The sequence below is a fragment of the Molothrus aeneus genome, chromosome 3 (genome assembly GCF_037042795.1).
Source record: "Molothrus aeneus isolate 106 chromosome 3, BPBGC_Maene_1.0, whole genome shotgun sequence".
NCBI classification, from domain to species: domain Eukaryota; kingdom Metazoa; phylum Chordata; class Aves; order Passeriformes; family Icteridae; genus Molothrus; species Molothrus aeneus.
The window spans coordinates 81,861,104-81,879,390 of record NC_089648.1 but is presented as its reverse complement, the minus strand read 5'-3'; the positions used below and the strand labels follow the sequence as shown (position 1 = coordinate 81,879,390).

Genomic DNA, 18,287 nt, shown 5'->3' with positions numbered 1-18,287 from the left:
ACACTAGAACAAAGTATTTAAACTGAAGTTTTGAAGAGCTGCATTTTTTTAGCCTGTCATATTGGAAGCATCTGATTTCATACTTTAAATTGAAAATAGTTGTATATCTGTTAGCTTTGGACAAGACAAAGGCAATTTGGATGAAACCAACTTAGTCATATAATACTGTTTCATGACTGTTTCAAATGCCATGCTGACCCATTAATGACTTTTATTACCAGTCCTCATTTGAAAGCAAAATACTAAAGCATTTGCCAATGAAACCAAATCCTGATTTTTATTAGCAATGAAGGTAAGTATCTCATTACCTTGTTTCAAGGGTTAACCAGCATCGATTCAAGACATGAATGAACTTAAAATTTAGAGTTATTCCCGCAGCTAAGCAAAATCACCACAGCAGCAAAATTGAAAAATCTGAAAGAACACTACTGTCTTAAGTATTTTTAAAATGGACAGGTTTCCAAATGTCCAACCTCTGCTGCAAAGGTAGACGCTTTTAAAAGGTCCAGTGAAAACTATTTAAAGTTAAATCACTTCCTCTATAAGTGTATGGTAATATAATCTTCATTACTTTAATCTGATAAATTAAAAGGAGGTAGTGGCAGAAATAATGCAAGCTTTAAAATTATGGATATATCATTGTCATAACATTCTGCTATTGAGTGATATAAACAGTCTGAGAAAGATGCTTATGTGAAACACAGTGCAGTCATTCATCTGTAAGGCTAGTTATGAAATGCTGATTGGCAACAAGAAGTGACAGAACAGAAAATAAATTCCTTCAGCTCTGTAATATATACTGAATCTGGAAAAATGGGTGCAAACTAGCTAATCTCATTTTCCTTTAAAAAAAAAACAAGGGAGCAATTTAATAGACAAACATTAGATTTGTAGATCTATTAGATTTAAAAGGTAAATCAGTAATTTAAGTTCACATAACTGCCATCATGCATTTAGCACTTTTATGACATGTTCATAAGGTAGGAATTGTCATAACCAGATGATTTTACCATTGCTAAATCCAAAAGAACAAAATAAGACACATTTTTTTCCTAACCATTGCAGATTAATTACTACTCAGCAGAAATAACCTATACCTTGAACACCAAACTGCTATGTTTCTCAATACAGAACAAAAGATCTGCAAATGCCAGCAAGACTACATTGCTTATGTCTACTTTATTCTTATTCTTTTTTTATTCAAGGTCATCCCAGCAGGAAATGAAAAACAGCCATCAGCATAGTAAAAACATTCAAACAGAGCAGAGCATGAAAATTGCACAAAAGAGGTTATATAATCAAGTCAGTGGAGTAACTGGATGATGTCAATGGCACTTTAACGCTGCTTTAACTACTGCCCTGTAAAAAAAAATGTGTCACTTTGTTGAACAAACAAAGACACAGACACCACTTAAAAAAAAATAAAACCAAACTCTACTTGCAGCTACAGCGCTACTTACAGTAATCATCTCTGTTAGCAGTGTAACACTTGCTGGAATACTAGAGAAACCAAGTTTTTTGGGTTTTTTTTGCCTCCTTTTCAGATTTAGCCCTAGAGCTTCTTTTACAAACAAAAAAGAATCATTCTTCTTTTTCTTGGCGATTCATTTTCTGGGTTAATCTTCCCCAGTCTAATTATTACATACAATATGTAATATTCTCCAATTTATATTGAGATATTTTAATTATCTGTACATCAGCATGCAGCATATAAAAAAGTCACTGCATTTTGAGATGGGAAATTAAAACATTATTCTTACATGGTGAGAGGGTATCATAGTCAATAGTACTTAGTATACTGTAATTTCAGTACCAAAAGTAAATGGTAGGACCACAAAAAATATTGAAATCTGTTGAACAAAATGCAGAACATTTGGCAGTATCACTTTGATCATAAACCCATGCTTCAGAAAATATAAATATTGAAGTCTAGATGATATATAAATTATCTATTTAAAATAATCTGATTTGCACAAATATGTATGATTTTTTAACAGGAACTTTGGGTTCACGTCTTAAGAACTATTTTATCAGCTACAGCTTTGGTGAACACAGAGCTTATTACATATCCTTCTCCAAGAGCTAAGGATTTGTTTTAACTAACAATTATTTTGCCATTACAGTTGAAAGGAAAACATTTAAATGTTAATTCAATGAAATGCACTACAGCATTGTCTTACTAAGTCTTTAGATCCCTTTGCTGCCCTTGTCGCCAATATTTCTAACCAGCCATTAAAAGGACTCAAGTGGGATTTGCTGGTCCAAAGTTCTATGCCTGTAGGCTTGCCAAAAATTATACAGGGAAATTTTACCATGGTGTGATTGTGGCTCTTTGTCTTATCCACTTTCAGAGTCCTTCAATATTCATCTGCTGCAGAAATTATTTTCAAATTAGAAATTTTATTTTATAATGGTTTCTAATTCTCATGCTATCTTAAAAAAAAACAACAACCAAACAACAAAAACCACCAAAACAAAACCAAACTAACACAACTAAACCCCCCCTCCTTTTACCAGCATGGATAGAATTCAGAGATGCAATTGCTGTTTCTGCAGTCTGAGAATTTACAAGAAAAGGCAAAATCTGTCTTTATTTCTCTCAGGGGGATCTATTGCTGAAACCAAACAATGAAAAGGCTGTTGACAGCACAGCCATATGTTTCATTACTGATTATTTTTCACAGAAATGACCTTGGGAAAGGGCTGATGTTTTGTCCTGTGTTTGTGCTATGCCCAATAAAACAGAGCAGGACAGTTGTATCTGCATGCTGCACTAACACAAATCTGAGATAGCAAAGGTCTTGGATCAAACTAATGGTTGGCACAGTCTGTGTGAAGAGCTATGATACACTGAAATATTTTAGAGGACTAGTGGCAGTTGGAGATGCAACCTTTTCTTGGTTTCCTTTTTAATATTTAAGAATATGCAGTTTCAACTGGACTTTTGAATAAAAAGTTACATTTCTCCTCTATAGTAGGCTAAAGAAGACACCAAAATATGAAGCTGACTAGTTTATGGCTCAGCATGAACCACTGAAACAAATGCATTAGTTTTGTTTGCTTTTAAAGTTAGCAGTCCTGTGAATTACTACTGTGGAAAGACCACAGAAATTCTGATGTTATGCAGTCATAAATTAGTCTTATTTTCCTCCCACGTACCATTCTGTAAAATAAATACTGTTTCTCCACTTCTCTGTCTCACAGGGATGCTTAATTCTAAACTCTATATCCATGAAATACTGATATTCTCAGAGGAAAAAACTGAAAGCCAGAAAGAAACATTATCATTCCTGAACCTCTCACACAAGATAAGTCACACAACAACAGAGAAATTCCTATCTTAAGGCAATTATTGCTGTCAGAGCTGAGCCATCCCTTTGAGAAATATATAAAATTGTGATTCAAGACCATTAATCAAACAAAATCTAATGACTTGCTAGTCATTCTAGTAGTAAACTATATTCACTGTTAAAAATGAGATAGTCTCATCCTGCTTCCAAATTTCAGCTTAAGCATGTTTGTTTCCAGTTTCTGCTCAGCAGAAACAAACACCTTTAAGTGAAGAATAGCACTGACCATTTTTCTTTAAAAGATCCAAACACTGAAGTTCATGCTTTTTTTTTTTTTTGCAGCAGCAGCAGCTCTTGAAAGATTTAAAAAGAAATAAACCATAAAACTTCAAATAGTTATGGGTAGGGGAAAATACAACTCTGATTTTGTTCTGTAGCAGATTTGTTCTCTCAGGAAAATGGATGCAAATAGTGTGCATATTCATAATTGAAAACCAACACAGAATAATCACCTGTGTTTTACCAGAGTGCCTTAAGCTTCTTTCTAACTCTGCCACTCAGCACCTCTCCCACAGGAGCACCCAGCTGGGTACCCCCTGTGCTGGGTGAGGATCAGTGCAGGGTTGAGCAACAAAGCAACAAAGACCCTACAGCTGAAAACAGGGGTGAGAGAGAGGGCTCTGAATGAATGAACAAGCTGGACAGGTGAACTAATAAGCTAGTATAAAAGTGTGGTTTCCCCATCACTGCAGTTTTAGGGACTTTCCTCAGGGCAGGCAGCCTCATTGATGCAGTGCATGTGAGCTTGTATTATGTTTATTACGCCAATAAATAACATCCGGCATCTAAAATGCCAATGACCTTACTAAAGAATGCCCATTTTGTTTCCTTCAATTCAAAAAGAAGTTCTGCAATTCAGGACCAACATCAAGCCAAAGGATGTGGAAAATTGAAGGAATTACTGCATCTAAAAATAACATCTAAATTTGACTCAAAAGCTTTTATTCATTGTAAATCTATGTGTCACTCTTCCCCATACACTAGGCAGATTTTGTTGGAATATATTTCCAACTGTTTTGTACTTCCCATTTGTTTCCAATAGTGATAGGTATATTAGATTCCAATACACTTGTAGGTGCTAGAATTTACATGGATAGTTGTTCTTGTAAAATGCTGAGGACATTTTACTATTGAAATGGAAACACTGTTGGCTTGCATAAAGAGTAACAACAAAAATTCAGGTACTCTATCACTTGGCTGCAGACTGGATCCCTGGTTTCAGACAAAGGAACGGCTCTTCCTTCCACTTCATGGAAAATCCCAGGTCACCTCAATGAAAAAGCTGCAACTCTTGGAATGGAATTTTCTGCTTCCTGAGGTTAACAACAGGCTGCAAGAGCAGATAAGTTAGCTACTTTATGACTCTGCTTCCAGCTCGTCCTGCTCCTGGCAAAGAAAACTCAGAGGACCAGGGGTCTTAGGACTCCTCTGATATTTATCTCCCCACTCCTCAGGAGTGCAGACAGCCTCAAGGCAGGCTGGGTGTTCCTGTCTCTTGGGAGAAGTTGTTTTCTCCCTACGAAGAGTAATGCAAGTGGCTACTAGAAGACATTCAACCTTAAAGTACCCAACCTAATGACATGCAGAGAAGGGAATGTCTGGGAACAGATTATTGTTTCTCTTTTCTTCTTACATCATGCCTGTCCTCACACAGATATCAAAATTATAAACAAAAAGCAGTTTTGGAGCTACTGCTCATTAGGGAACAAGTTACCTTACAGAATGCATCAAGAGAATAATAGAAGATTAATAATAAACATTAGGCTTTATACATTTTCATTATATTCCATAGCTTGACTCAATCAATACACATTGTCTCCTACCTCACATTGCAAAAGTAGAGCTAAGCAATACTAGCCTACAACTTCTTCCCCTGCACATTTCTGTTCTTCTTTCTCTACCTAAATTGAATTGATTGGCCAACTTCAAAAACAGCTTGAAAAACTAGATTGCTGAAAATGATGGATGTATCTGAAATTTCCAAGTAAATCTTACTAGTCTTGTCAGTATTTTTAATTCCAGTAGCCTCAGGAGACCACATCTATTTTGCATTGTCATGTACCCTCTTCCTAGCAGTTCAAATACTGGCAGCATTAAGCCAACAATCAATTAGAAAGCACTCTTCTGAGTCTCTCTGTAATTATTCCATTCTATTGACACAATACTGAAGATACCAGAAAAAAGTATGAAACATCTGCAGACAGAATAACATTTTTACACACTTCCATGTTGTTCATAATACAAAAAAGGTTAACTTCTGAATAAAATCAAAGACAAGTTTATCCTTCTTCAGTCTTCACAGTGTAATGCCATTTTTAAAGTTATAATTCAATCTGATTTTTCTATTTTGAACATGTACCAACTTACATTCTTGCTTTAATTACCCCATACAAACTAGCTATACCCAGGCCATATAAATACCATTTGGGCCACATGGAGAGCAGCCATGGTGCCCAGTAACACATAATAGCAAATGGGGATTCTCAAGGGGTCTTTCCTCAGCTCAAACATAAAGAACAACACTTTTGACCTAGTGTGTATGTAAAAAAAAAGTGCAAACATTTGATTACTCTTGACAAAGTAGCATGAAAATACCAGAATTATCTCTAAAATATTCAATTAAGTACAAACCTGCCTTTAAGGAATATCAGATGGTTTAAAATATCCACATAATAAATACCTAGCATAACAAATCAATAGAGGGGACATTAATTAAAAATTAATTTGTGGCAGTTCAAATTGCAGACACTTCTGAGGTGGAACCTTTGCTCTGGCAGGTGGGTGCAGTAGCCCAGGGAAGCAGAGCAGGGGCTGGTGGCACTCACATCCCTGGCAAGGAAGAAAAGTGCAAGGGGGCTTTTTCTCAAGAAGGGGCACTCAGAGCCCTCTGTTTGCCCAAACCTGCCCCTTCAAGCTGCACCACAGATTCAGCTTATTTTATGATTTTCTCTGAGGACAGGTTTGATGAGGCCCCAGGGACAGGTAAGCAGGTTTGCTCAGGAGGCAGCTCCTCCCCTCTCTCAGACATCACCACCAGGCCACCGAACCAGGGAAATGATTCAGACAAACCAAATGTTCCTCCCTTGCTTCTTTTCCAGCTAATTCTGAGAACTGAAGACGACCACAGGCAGGAGTGAGGAACTACTGCTGGCCAAAAGAAAGCCAAGGACCCTTCACAGGGTGTTTCTGAGTTGTTGGTTTGGGTTTTTTTTACTGCAAAAGGGAACAATCTCTGTTTTGTAAATTAAAAGAGAAAGTTGGAGAAAACAAGTAGCTATATACTAGCATTAATACACTTAATAGACCAACTACTTAAATACATTAGACTTACTACTTTCTTTTAATATGCAATGTAAATAATAAAAAAGTCTATCTGCAGCCAAATTTTTTAAGAAAAAATCTTAGTTTCAATAAGCAGATATATCTACCAAATAATTTCCAGCTCTGAATAAAAGATTTTTACAATATTTCTACTACTGAAAAACACATCTACATGACTTGAAAATGTATAAATTAGTAATATTGCACTTGACTAAGGCCACTGCTATGTCATATATTTGGCTTAAAAGCCTGTGAAAAAATTATTTCCCAGAAATATTAATCACCAAATTTTAAGTTTAATTGCAAAAGAATCCTCTGGACCCACAGTTAAACGATCACTGTTCTAAGAGTGGTCAGAAGTACAAATATACCCTCTGATCCAAAGGCATACAAACACCAGTTTGTGGCTGGGATTTCCACAAACACTTGCCTACCTGTCATATCTGTTTTAAGTGTTGTTCACATTGCAACTTCATCAAAACCAGAAAATTTGCCCTGTACTATCTGAGGTGTTTGACAATTCCATTGGTTTCTTCAAAAGACAAATCTATCTTACACCTATTGATGGATATATATCTTTTATACAGATATGACCAATATAAAGATTGATACTGAAGGCTGGATTGTTTTGTTGGTTTTTTTTTTAATAAACCTTGCTTTCAGCCAATTAATTACTGTTCAGTTAGAAATTACTGTTCATTAGAAATCTATAATGAATACTGGGTCTATAATGAATACTGGGTCTTTTTACATATTTTGTCTCTTTCTAAATCGTATATTCAATTATTCCCATGCAAGATGTATCCAAAACTTTTAAGTAAAATACAGGATATCAAAAAGAAAACATCTACTCCAGAAAGTACACAAAGCTGACATAGTGCAAAACAGCCAAGAAAATACTCATATCACAATGGAGGATTAGAGGATTTTCTGGCTAAGTTTTCAAAACTGTTGTTTACTGAATCAAGAAAAATGTTTCAACATGTATCAACATTATAGAAATTTCAAGTGATTTAGATTATTGATAGAGAACCCAGGAAAAATATAATATCCTGAGTTTTAAAAATTTGTTTAAATAAATTATAAATGTAACCATACTAAGAAAGGTATTTACAGACCTTTAATAATTGTCTGGTAGCCATTATTTACACACCTGACAACTAAGTCTCCAATCTACAAGTTAACATCCTTAAGCTATACATAAACGTCTAACTAGGAAACATTTTAATTGATTTTACCCCCTACATAGGTGCTTTTGCATTTACTTAAGCTTTTCGCAGGGCAATAAAATTAAATCAGGAAGTTAATGTCTTGAATCTGGCCAGAGCAAGCCACCAACTCACAAAATCAAATTGCTCTCCCTGCTCTCACAGCTCTGTCACAGCTCTGCTGATATAAGTCTCTCCTTCTACTGACACATTAATTCAATTACCTAGGCCCTTTTTACTGGAGCCAGAGAACCTTACCAAAGCAAAGACCTGAATTTTCTCATTCAATTTATGTCTGTAAAAAAAACAAAATACTCTCACTTCTCCAATTTCTTGGAGAGTTTACCAAAATGCCATCAAACCAAAACTTTCCTGAACCCAAATTAGCTATTATCCCAAAGAGTGACAAAATATCCCTTAAAAAGTATCCTGCTTTGATAGGCCACTTACTTTTTAATCTACATATGTCACACCATCATACTGCTGCTCTAGCTTTTTACTTTATCTTAGCAGACAATATAATGTGATCTTAATTTATGTTTGAGTTTAGAATGGCCCGCTAGGGTTATCTGTGTACCAGAACACACATTGCCCCTCATATTTTTCAAAATATTTTGGAAAAATTGGGAAGAAAAATTCTCTCTTCTCACCATTAAAACATGACAAGACATTAATTTAAAGATTTGAAAATTGGTGACTGATTTAATCTGATTATGATTATAATCTATCATTAAATAGAAGCCACCGTGAGACACCAAATAGTGAAATTTTATATTAAAGTGGACAACCAAGATTGTGTAAAAGTGAAATATTTGCTTCTGTAGAGCATGATGGACCTTGGACAGAGGCTATAAGCCTCTGAATTTCACTGTTGTGAGAAGTCTGCACTGAATTTCATGCTGTCCCAGTCACAATGCTCACACTGCCTAGAGATAAGTCAAGCATGCAAGAACTCATTTCTTTATTTTTTTTCTGCAACAAAGGAAACCAGCAGCAAAATGGCTAATAAAAGGCTATTAAATCCAGTCTGGCTAACACAGTGCAAAGAACTTGACATTTAGCAGTCATCATCCTCCTTACCAAAAACAGTCATTAGTTAAGGTAACACCATGTACCAAGTAATATTTTTCCTTTTTCGGACCAGCCAGGCAATGAGCAGTCTGTTGTAATAAGTGATTTAAGGGGAAAGAATGCTGAAAGAAAATGTTTCCGAAAGACACAGGGAGTGGCAATTGGAAAGAGAATAAAAAAATCTGAAAGTTACTACAACGGATCACAACAAAAAAGAGAGCAATGTCACAGGCAGTAAAACTAATTTGGAGTTAAATACATTTGCTCGTTGTTTTCCTTAGTGAAACTTAAAAAACAACTCAGAAAAGAAAACTAAAAGAGAACACTACATTGCACAAAACTTCACACTTTTTATTCTACAAACTTTCACATAGTTTCAAGAAACCCTGCCAGCCACTGCACGAACTCTTCAATGTCCTAATCTTTGCTTATCTTTGTAAATACAATTAAACAAAAAGACATGAAGATGAGAGACCACATTAATCTCTCCTCTGTGAGTCTTTCTCAAGATTTTGAGACTCTTTGTTATTTGTAGTAAACATTCAATTTTCTGTTTAAAAGAATCACTTGACTTGAGTAATAATGCCTTACCAAAAAGAAATCAAATTTGGCAGCCTGATAAGCAAAGGAAGGAAAAGGAAACATTTGAGTCATTCCGTTCCAGCTCAGTCAGCTCTTGTTGCACCATCTCTATGGATTGTCTTGAAACCCTGCCCACATTTGCAATAAGAAAGCCTTTAAAGTTACTTTTGTTTTGGTTTGGATTTTTTTTTTATTGAATCCAAATGGAAAAAAATGGTAGACAATTTAGCTCAGTTGTTTCCCAACATCTATCTATCCATTTGTCTATATACACACATTATGTACAGCATGTGTACATACAAATATACAGAAACACACATATACATAAGTATTTAAAATACTAACTTCTTTTTATACATAGACTTCACCAGAAAGACAAGCAACTATAAATGTTTAGATTGTGTGATACAGATTTTAAATGTCACCTTTATAAATGGATCTTTTCTGTAAGTGAAGTCTTATCCTATAAGGATGTAAACACTTTGGCTTGCTGGAAAGAAACTCAGCAAGTGTCCATGTCCGGGAAAAATCAGAAGCCTGGGGATTACTCACGTATACAAAGGTATGCATGAGTTCTGCAAGATGAGATCTAGAGTGTTCAAAATATGTGATCACAAAGTACTGTAAACAAACTACAATAAGCTTTGAAAGTCTCAGAAATTTGAATCCAAAAATAAATAATAGAAAAAAATACCATATTAAAACATGAATCAAGATGGATTAAAATTTAGTTGTTTTTTCAGTTTTTCAAAAGAGAATTGGAGTCTCAAACATTAATCTAGCATTTTCATTTTACCCATTAAACACAGTAAAATATTCCTGTAATGGCTATTTTGTCATTAAAAAAAAATAAAATAAAATGTAATTTTAAGCATAATGGACTACTTCTCTTCTTTTGTTATTCCCTGAATAGCTGTCTGCTATTTTTTCATGTCATAATAGCAATATCAATTTCTTCTATTATATTATGTTGGTTTCTTTCCGCAGTTTCCTTCTATCTTCATGCCAAGTTCTATTCTTTACTGGCTGCATTTCCTAATTTTCTTTTCTGCTAGACTTGCAGCCTTTCAATTTAAACTTAGTTTACTTGCAAGGCAATCCATAAGCACTTGTGACAGGCCTAACATTTATTTAACACCTAAATGACAAAGCTTTCTGCAGGCTAATGACATCCCCATGATGTCATCTCTTAATGAGCACTGACCTCACTTGGGAGAAAAATGAGTAGGGGCTACTCAGAAAATGGAGGAGGTTAGAATATTTATTAATCATGTTTTTCTCTTAGGCATGTGTTTACCACCATTTTAGGTGAGACACTCCTCTCCCTGTTTCAGATCCAGACCCTCCAGATGATGTAAGGATAGGCATCTCCCTGTTATTTTTCCACCAGCTGCCTTTGGGAATTAAGAGAGAAAGAATATATTTACTCATGCCCAAGCATCCATTTCCTACTCTTTCCAATACGTAATCCCATGTTTGTCTCTGCAACACAAAAATTTCTTATTCACTGTCCCTCATGCCCCTAAATTCCCCAAAGTAATGCTGAAAATTCATTTAACTCATCATTTTTTAATTATGTTGTTTGGGAAAATTGAGTAACAGCAGAGACACTGATGTTCTTTGTTAAACAGAATCAGAAAGACAGAAAAATGTTTTTAAAAAATTTTGAATAGGGGATGTAGACAACAACACCAAGCAATCCACTGATCTGTATAATCCTTATAGCTTTCTAAAACATTTCAGTAGAACAAACAAAAATCCTTGTGATGACAACAGTCCAAACTCCCAAAGCTTTGGGAATTAGAAGACAATCTTTTGAAACAGCTATAAAGCAAATACTCCACAGTCCAGATGAGCATATGAAGAGATGTTTGCAGTAAATGGAGAATTTTTGTAGGTGGGAAAGGTCACCAGTAGACTTTCACAGAGAGCTGTGCTGAGTTGTGCATTGTTCAGTTCATTCCTTAATGGAAGAGTGATGAACCACAGAAAGAACAAAGTTTTGCTTATGGTATTCATCTATTTTAACAAAGTTCCCCTAGGAAGAACAGCAAAAAAAAAAAAAATCTACCAACAGTCCATGAATGGCTATTAAAATGCAGACCTAATGCACGCATTAATATAAAATAATGTATATGGAGAAAATCAAACTTTACAAATAAAATGGCAGGCCTAGAAGAGATCATTACTACTTACAGACAAGATCTTAAGTTTCCCTTGATTAGTCCATGAGACCTCATACCAGATTTGCCCATACAAATACTGGGCAAAGTTACAATTCCCTCACCTCCAAACACAGCAGAGGGGGAAAGCAACCCCAGACGATGAGAAATTAATACCAACCCTTCATTGAGAGGACTCCAACTTTAAAAAGAAAGGAATGGAGAAGCTTAGGATCAAAGATCACAAAATCACAGCTGCATTGAAATGATAGAGATGGATCAAGTACTCACTGTCTCTTCCAATGGAAGAAATGGGGAACACTAAGTGAAGCTAACAACTTTCAAGCCTCAAACAGAATACAGCAATTTCCACCATGTAGTTTGTGTAGTACTCCTTGTCACTGAAAGTTATATTGTAACTTAACAGCTAAATTAGTTGAAAAAAAGACATTAAAAAATTGTGGAGGAGAGATCCATCAAGATCTACAGAAATTATCGAAGTATCATTAGCCCCAAAAATCCACATCTGCAAATTATTATAGGTATAAACAATTATATGCTGCTCTGTACTGTCTACTTGTTCATAAGCTGTGCTTTCCATCACCCTCAAAAAACAGACATCAGGTCAAACAGATCTTTGGGTTTACTTATTAAAGGTATCTTTCAGTAAATAAACACATATTTATCATTTTAACATTCAAATATTAAGTATTTACTGCTTAAAAATACATCTTAGTAAAACAAGATGAAAACAAGAAATTGTATTTATTCACTGTCCTACATGATAATGTATTCCTCTGATGACAGTGTGTTAAGGGTACAGTAAGCTACTTGCAGTAAATGATTGATATGATTTTGTTCCATATATTTTCCCATTCTTCAGCAAAGGATTTGATGGGGGCTAACACAGTTTTGAGATGACAAAAATATCTTCCCACCAGTGAATCCCGTGACTGGAAGCAAAGACTCGGTTGGGGCTTCTGTTGCAGCCCTCAGCAGCTTTGCCTCTGTCTCCCAGTAAATGTCAAACACTATCAGTGCTGTGCCCTTCTGCCCCCTGCTAATGACCAAACACTTTCTGCAAGCTCTGCAAATGTCTCCTTAACACACTCATGCCTTGGTCCTGGCTCGTTCCATCAGCAGTGCAACCAGACTGCCTGGGAATGGCTTCAGCAGGCTTTACCTCCCACACACCCTCCACAGCTGCTTTGCTGGGGAGGATTGGTATCTTTTGCAGTATCCACTTGATTTGTTGGGACTCGGGATGGGGCTTAATAAAGAGAAAACAACATTTTTAGCAACAATTTATGCACTTTGAAAGCTAATTTTTTAAATCGCTTATGACTCCTTTGCCTAGTTTTTGCAAGGAGTTTCTTTCTGTTGAAAATTCCATGAAAACATTCTCATCTGAAAAATACTTTAAACTTTGGTTTAGACAAATATCAACATCTACATACAGACATTTAATCTCCTTTTATTGTCAACAGAAGACTAGTCAGCACACTTGGGCTGGAGAAGGCACAAATAAATTAATAATCTGCCCAAACAGTAGCTAATTAATTCAGCTGTCTGACCAGTGGTGCCCACTGTTGATTTAGATGTCCTAGGCTGAGAGCAAGCAGCTATGACACAGGCCCAATAGTCTGAGGTTAGAAATTATCATTTCTAATGAAGGTGTCCCCTTTTGAGTGCCTGAGTTCTGGTCCAGGTACTATGCAGGAAGATGCAAGATAATTTCTATTGAAATAATCTTGTGCTTTACCCTCCCCTGTTGTGTCATTAAGGAAAATCATCACTGGTACCTACTGCAGTTTGCTGCCCAATCAGGAGTGCCAATAGCTGTGTCAGTATTAAGTAATTTTCAAACCCTTCAAATAAATCTTCAGAATCTGTACTTCTTTTTTTTAACATTAAGTATGTATAAATCCCTGCATCTTGAATAAAATCTTCTGGTGTGTTATCTCATGACTAACTCCTACATGCAAATTGATGTTTACCCATAAAGTGATCAAGTTTACTCACAGTCCATATTTGAGATTTTGAGATTGCAATCCTTCACCCTTCACACTGATGAGTTGTGTTTATTGTATTCTGTCTTAATTTTAATCTAAAACCCTTTTAGAAAAATTGCAGTAAAGATCTAACAGAACACAAGGATCTTGTATTTTCAGATGAAAATGCGATGGTTGTTTGCAGGCTGAAAATGCATCATTTCAAATAGCAGATCTGCAAACAGCATGCAGATTTTTGCAGTGATAGCCCAGAGACTTCTGCACTCACAGTCTCCATACATATCACCCACTTTATTTTCCTAAACATCTCTGCTAAAAGGTATAATGTTAGCACAAATCAACAATGAAATGTGAAATTTCATTATATTTCCATTACCCCTACCTCTTTTGTGATTCACATATTCTCCAAATAGATGTGATTTGTGTCATTTAGTGTTGTGGGGGTTTTATTTGTATTAAGACAGATACTCTTGGGAAGCCTCAATAATGGTTTTCACTGGCATTATGAACATACATTAGATTCCAGCAAAAGCTCTTATGGAGAGATGAAAAAATTGTAAGTACTTCTCACTCAGCTGTCCAGAAAATCACCATAGAATTAAATTACTAAAGCTTCCCCCTTTGACATCTACAGTACAAACCAGAAATTAAAATACATTGATAAATGAGTAAATAAAAAAGTACACACCCCAAACTATCCAATATTGAGTATGTGTAAGAATCATGTAACAAAAGCAGTAACATGCAACACAAACTTGCTTTCAATTTCATTCAGAGCCTACCTTCAAAAGCTATTCAGCTGGAATGGCTGCAACTTAAGAAGTCCTAGTAAAGTTTGATCACTTAAAATTATACTCTCATGTTGAAAAGGTGTTTTATTCGTAGCAGACATGCAGGTGTAATAATTACACCTAAACTAATAATCACATAGCAAAGACAGAATGACTTATTTCAAAATTAAATCTTGTCCTCAATAATTTCCATGTCATTCTCAGTACAAAAGAAGTCCACTTTCTTTTGTGACAACTATTTTTGTCAATCTTTACCTTTTCTGCTATTAACAGAATATTAGTTTCTTTTCTTGTTCAGTCTGCTAGACTCAAGTGCAGTGAATACAATTTTGTTTGTACAGCTAGCAAGAAACAAGAGAGCAATGAGGTGCTGCCAAGAAAAACTGCGAACAAATTTCAGTATTGGTCTGAGTATGTGTAGCTAGTCCTGTAGACAGGTTTGGATTTGGATTGTGTTTAGATACAAATAGTAACATATTGCATCAATATTCAAAGGTCTTCTCTCAGAATTATCAACACCACATACATGAAATTGCTCTAGAACACAGACATTCTCTAAAAACTGTAAGACAGGACACAATTATGGGAGGGGGAGACAGCAAGAGGCGACACCCAGAATTTTACATTCCTCAACAGTTTAAATGGTTTAATATAAATATGTTTCACCAATTTCTGTGAAAATAAGCACTCTGTATTTAGTCAGAGATGAAATTAAATTTCCATGATTATATTTATGGCATTAAGTAGCTTTTCAAACCATTTTGTACATGGGTCTCCATTTTTAAGGGAAGTCGGCACAGGACTGTGATGCTGGCCCTAGTCCAAAAAAGTCCAAAATTGTCCCAGGTAAAAAAGAAACCACATGCTTATGCAAGGCTCCCTGAGCTCTTTCAAAACTGGCAGAATCCACCCTGCAGAAGCAATCTAAACCGTGGTTCTGAGCCTGCAGCAGGGAAGGGGAAGTGCCAGAAAGTGGGAGGAGCAGGAGAGAGTGAGAAAATGTACAGCCAGAAGTAGCACTGGCAAGGTCAGCAACCAGTAATGTTATGAACAGTTTTCAAAAGAGAGCCTGAGATTAGGAGTAGACATTTTTGATATGTGGGAAAAAACACTTGGCTGCACCATTGGTCTGGGCCCCATGCTGTTTTAATCCATGTAACAAATGATATGTGAAGTAGAGCAAAGTCAATGCAGCTTCCAAAATGGGGCATTTTTCAGAAGCAGGACTCAGCAAAATACTTATGAAACCAGGAAAAACTTAGGGCGATATTTTTTTAAAAAATTACTCTGCACAGTCAATCTACGTTGTAAGTAAGAAATAAAACAGATGAGAATGTGGAATTTATCAATGCCAGTAAAAATGGACTTAAGCCATCAGCATACACTTTGCAGGATTTCCTAAATTTTTGTTTGAAAGGGGAAGGTGATCAATTTAAAATAATTTATTATTTTTAATTATCTATCAACACCACTACTAAAGAAAATTCATTTAATATCCAGGCACCACTTGAAAGACAAGCATTGAGAGTCAAACCAGAGACTAAATAACTGCTTACTTTCATGCTTAAAAAAGAAACTGTTCTTGAGTGTAGAAAGCCCTCTGTGGGTGATGGGCTACCTCTGTGAAGTGCAGTGTAGAACTACAGTTCAACATTGCAGGTAAGTAAAAAAATGAGTGGAAATTCAGTGAGTACCTCAGACATGTAACAGCTATTCTGAAAGTACCTCCTACAGCTAAAACCAATTCATATATAACAGGTAAGCTATTTATGTATGATTGGTACCTTCAAACTACTGATTATTTAATCAATTGTACCATTGTTCTTTGTCCCAAAGACTCATATTGCCTGACTATCTTCTGACCCAGCTCCTTTCCATTCACAGCCATTCAGCAGAACTGTAGCAGAAGGAGTAACTGAGTATTTACAGATGTAATACTGCCTATTTCATCTATAATAGTTCCCCAGTCAGTTGTTCAGAAAGGATAATACCCATTACTAGATGACAAGTAAGGTCACCACTAGGTTTTGAAGAATGCTGGTAATCTGCAGGCATATTTTGAAAACAACCATTCTTTGTCAAGCTGAAAACATAAACTTCTTCTGCATTACTTCTGCAGCATGGTAGCTTGCATTCTACCAGAATGATAATTCACATTTGGGATACTAGACAACTTGATATATTAGTGGAGTTAGATGAGTATAATGCTTGCATTGTTCACGCATTCTCCTCTGACTGACTGCAAGATTATAAATACCCACCGTAAGGGGAGCTCCACCCGGCAAGGTTTAATCTAATATTTTCTGCTGTTGCAGACCCTTCCACCTTTAAGACGAAACCAAGCCATTAAGTCTTGACTCCACTCTAAGACTTCCTTTTTTTTCATTTAAGATGATTCACAAAAAACTAGCTTTACACGGTTTCCTGTAATCTCAAGGCAAAAGGTGTTCTGTAAATGTACTTTGTTTCAAATGTAAGAAACATTAACCACCCACTTCCTGTACTGTTCCCTAAAAGGTTTACAAGTAATGCAGGACTAATCCAATTCTGCCAAAAGCCTGCACTTCTTGCCAAAGAGGGACTCAGTTGATGCTAAATGACTGTACTCTTCACATTAAATAATAGTTGGAAGCTGAAACACAGCAAGGCTTTATAGACCCCTTTTGAAAATATCTGACAAAGTCACAAGTTAATTTATGACAGGAGGCCCCGCAGAAAATTCCCAGGGCCAAGTTCTGCTCAGCTTCCACGGCTGAGTGTGTGTAAGGAAAGGGCAGGGCTGGTGCCAAGAGCTTTCCGAGCCCAAGTAACATATAAGCAGGTCAGTGGAACAAATCTGTTCCTCTTAGTAAGCCACGAAACAAAATAGTGTGTGATGTTCATTTGGAACTTTGCCTTTATTGCAGGGAAATATGCCTGGAAAGGTAACTGCTTCAGTCAAATCAATGTGAATTAAATGTCAATCATTGTCAATACTGAAATTTATACCAATGCAATTACACCCAAAACAGTGGCCACAGGAACGGCACTTCAACTGAGACATTTGTGCCTGAACTAAAAAACAGGTTATTAACTAATGTTCGCAAATCCCTGCAGGAATCTGAGCCGGATTCGTTACCAGCAAGCCCAGGGCTTGGGTCCCGGTTTGCTCGTACATCCCCAACATGTCTAAGAATTGAGCAGAAAGTGACACCTATGTCCCTGTCGATCCCCCTGCCGCCTGAATATGCTTACAAACAGGATACTAAGGAAGTACTAAAATCCTTCTAGGGACCGCTATGCTGGGACACAACACCCGCACGCTAACCAGAACATCCACCTCTAAGAGCCCGGCAGAGCCGGGGGCACCGCTCCGACCCCCTCGACCCCGCGCCGCCGGAGCCGGGCAGGAGCGCTCCGGGCACGGCGGGGCCGGCGAGCGCAGCCCCGGAGCAGCGCAGCGACGCCCGGGCCCCTCGGGCAGAGCCAGCGCCGCGGGTCCGGCCCCCTCCCCCGACCGCAGACAAAGAGCTGAGGCTCCGCCGCCACCCAGCCCAGCGCCTCTCGCCCCAGGTATCCATCCCCTCCTCCGCCTTCGCCTCTGCCCTCCCTCCCTTCCTGCCGCCCTCCGCCCCCCTCCCTGCCCCGGGCCGCCGCGGCAGCCCCCGCCGGGTACTCACAGGATGGTGGTCTGGGGGGACACGGCGGGGACGCTCTCCAGCATCAGATGCATGCAGCGCACCGTGGTGCGGAAGCAGAGGCAGCGGCTGGGGCACCACACGCTCCCGCGCTGCGGCGGCGGCTGCGCGGC

General features: G+C 37.2%; 1 protein-coding gene across 1 annotated transcript in view; it reads right to left on the bottom strand.

The window, feature by feature from the left end:
* Positions 1-17,663, bottom strand: part of PXDN (peroxidasin) — an 81,932-nt gene extending 64,269 nt beyond the window's left edge. Inside the window, exons 1-3 of the mRNA XM_066546138.1 lie at positions 17,616-17,663; positions 16,759-16,822; positions 12,878-12,964 (exon numbers count right to left, since the gene is read on the bottom strand). Of these exons, the coding sequence (XP_066402235.1) occupies positions 12,878-12,964; positions 16,759-16,822; positions 17,616-17,663 (199 nt within the window). The remainder of the gene's footprint in view (positions 1-12,877; positions 12,965-16,758; positions 16,823-17,615) is intronic.
* Between the last annotated feature and the right edge of the window lie 624 nt (positions 17,664-18,287).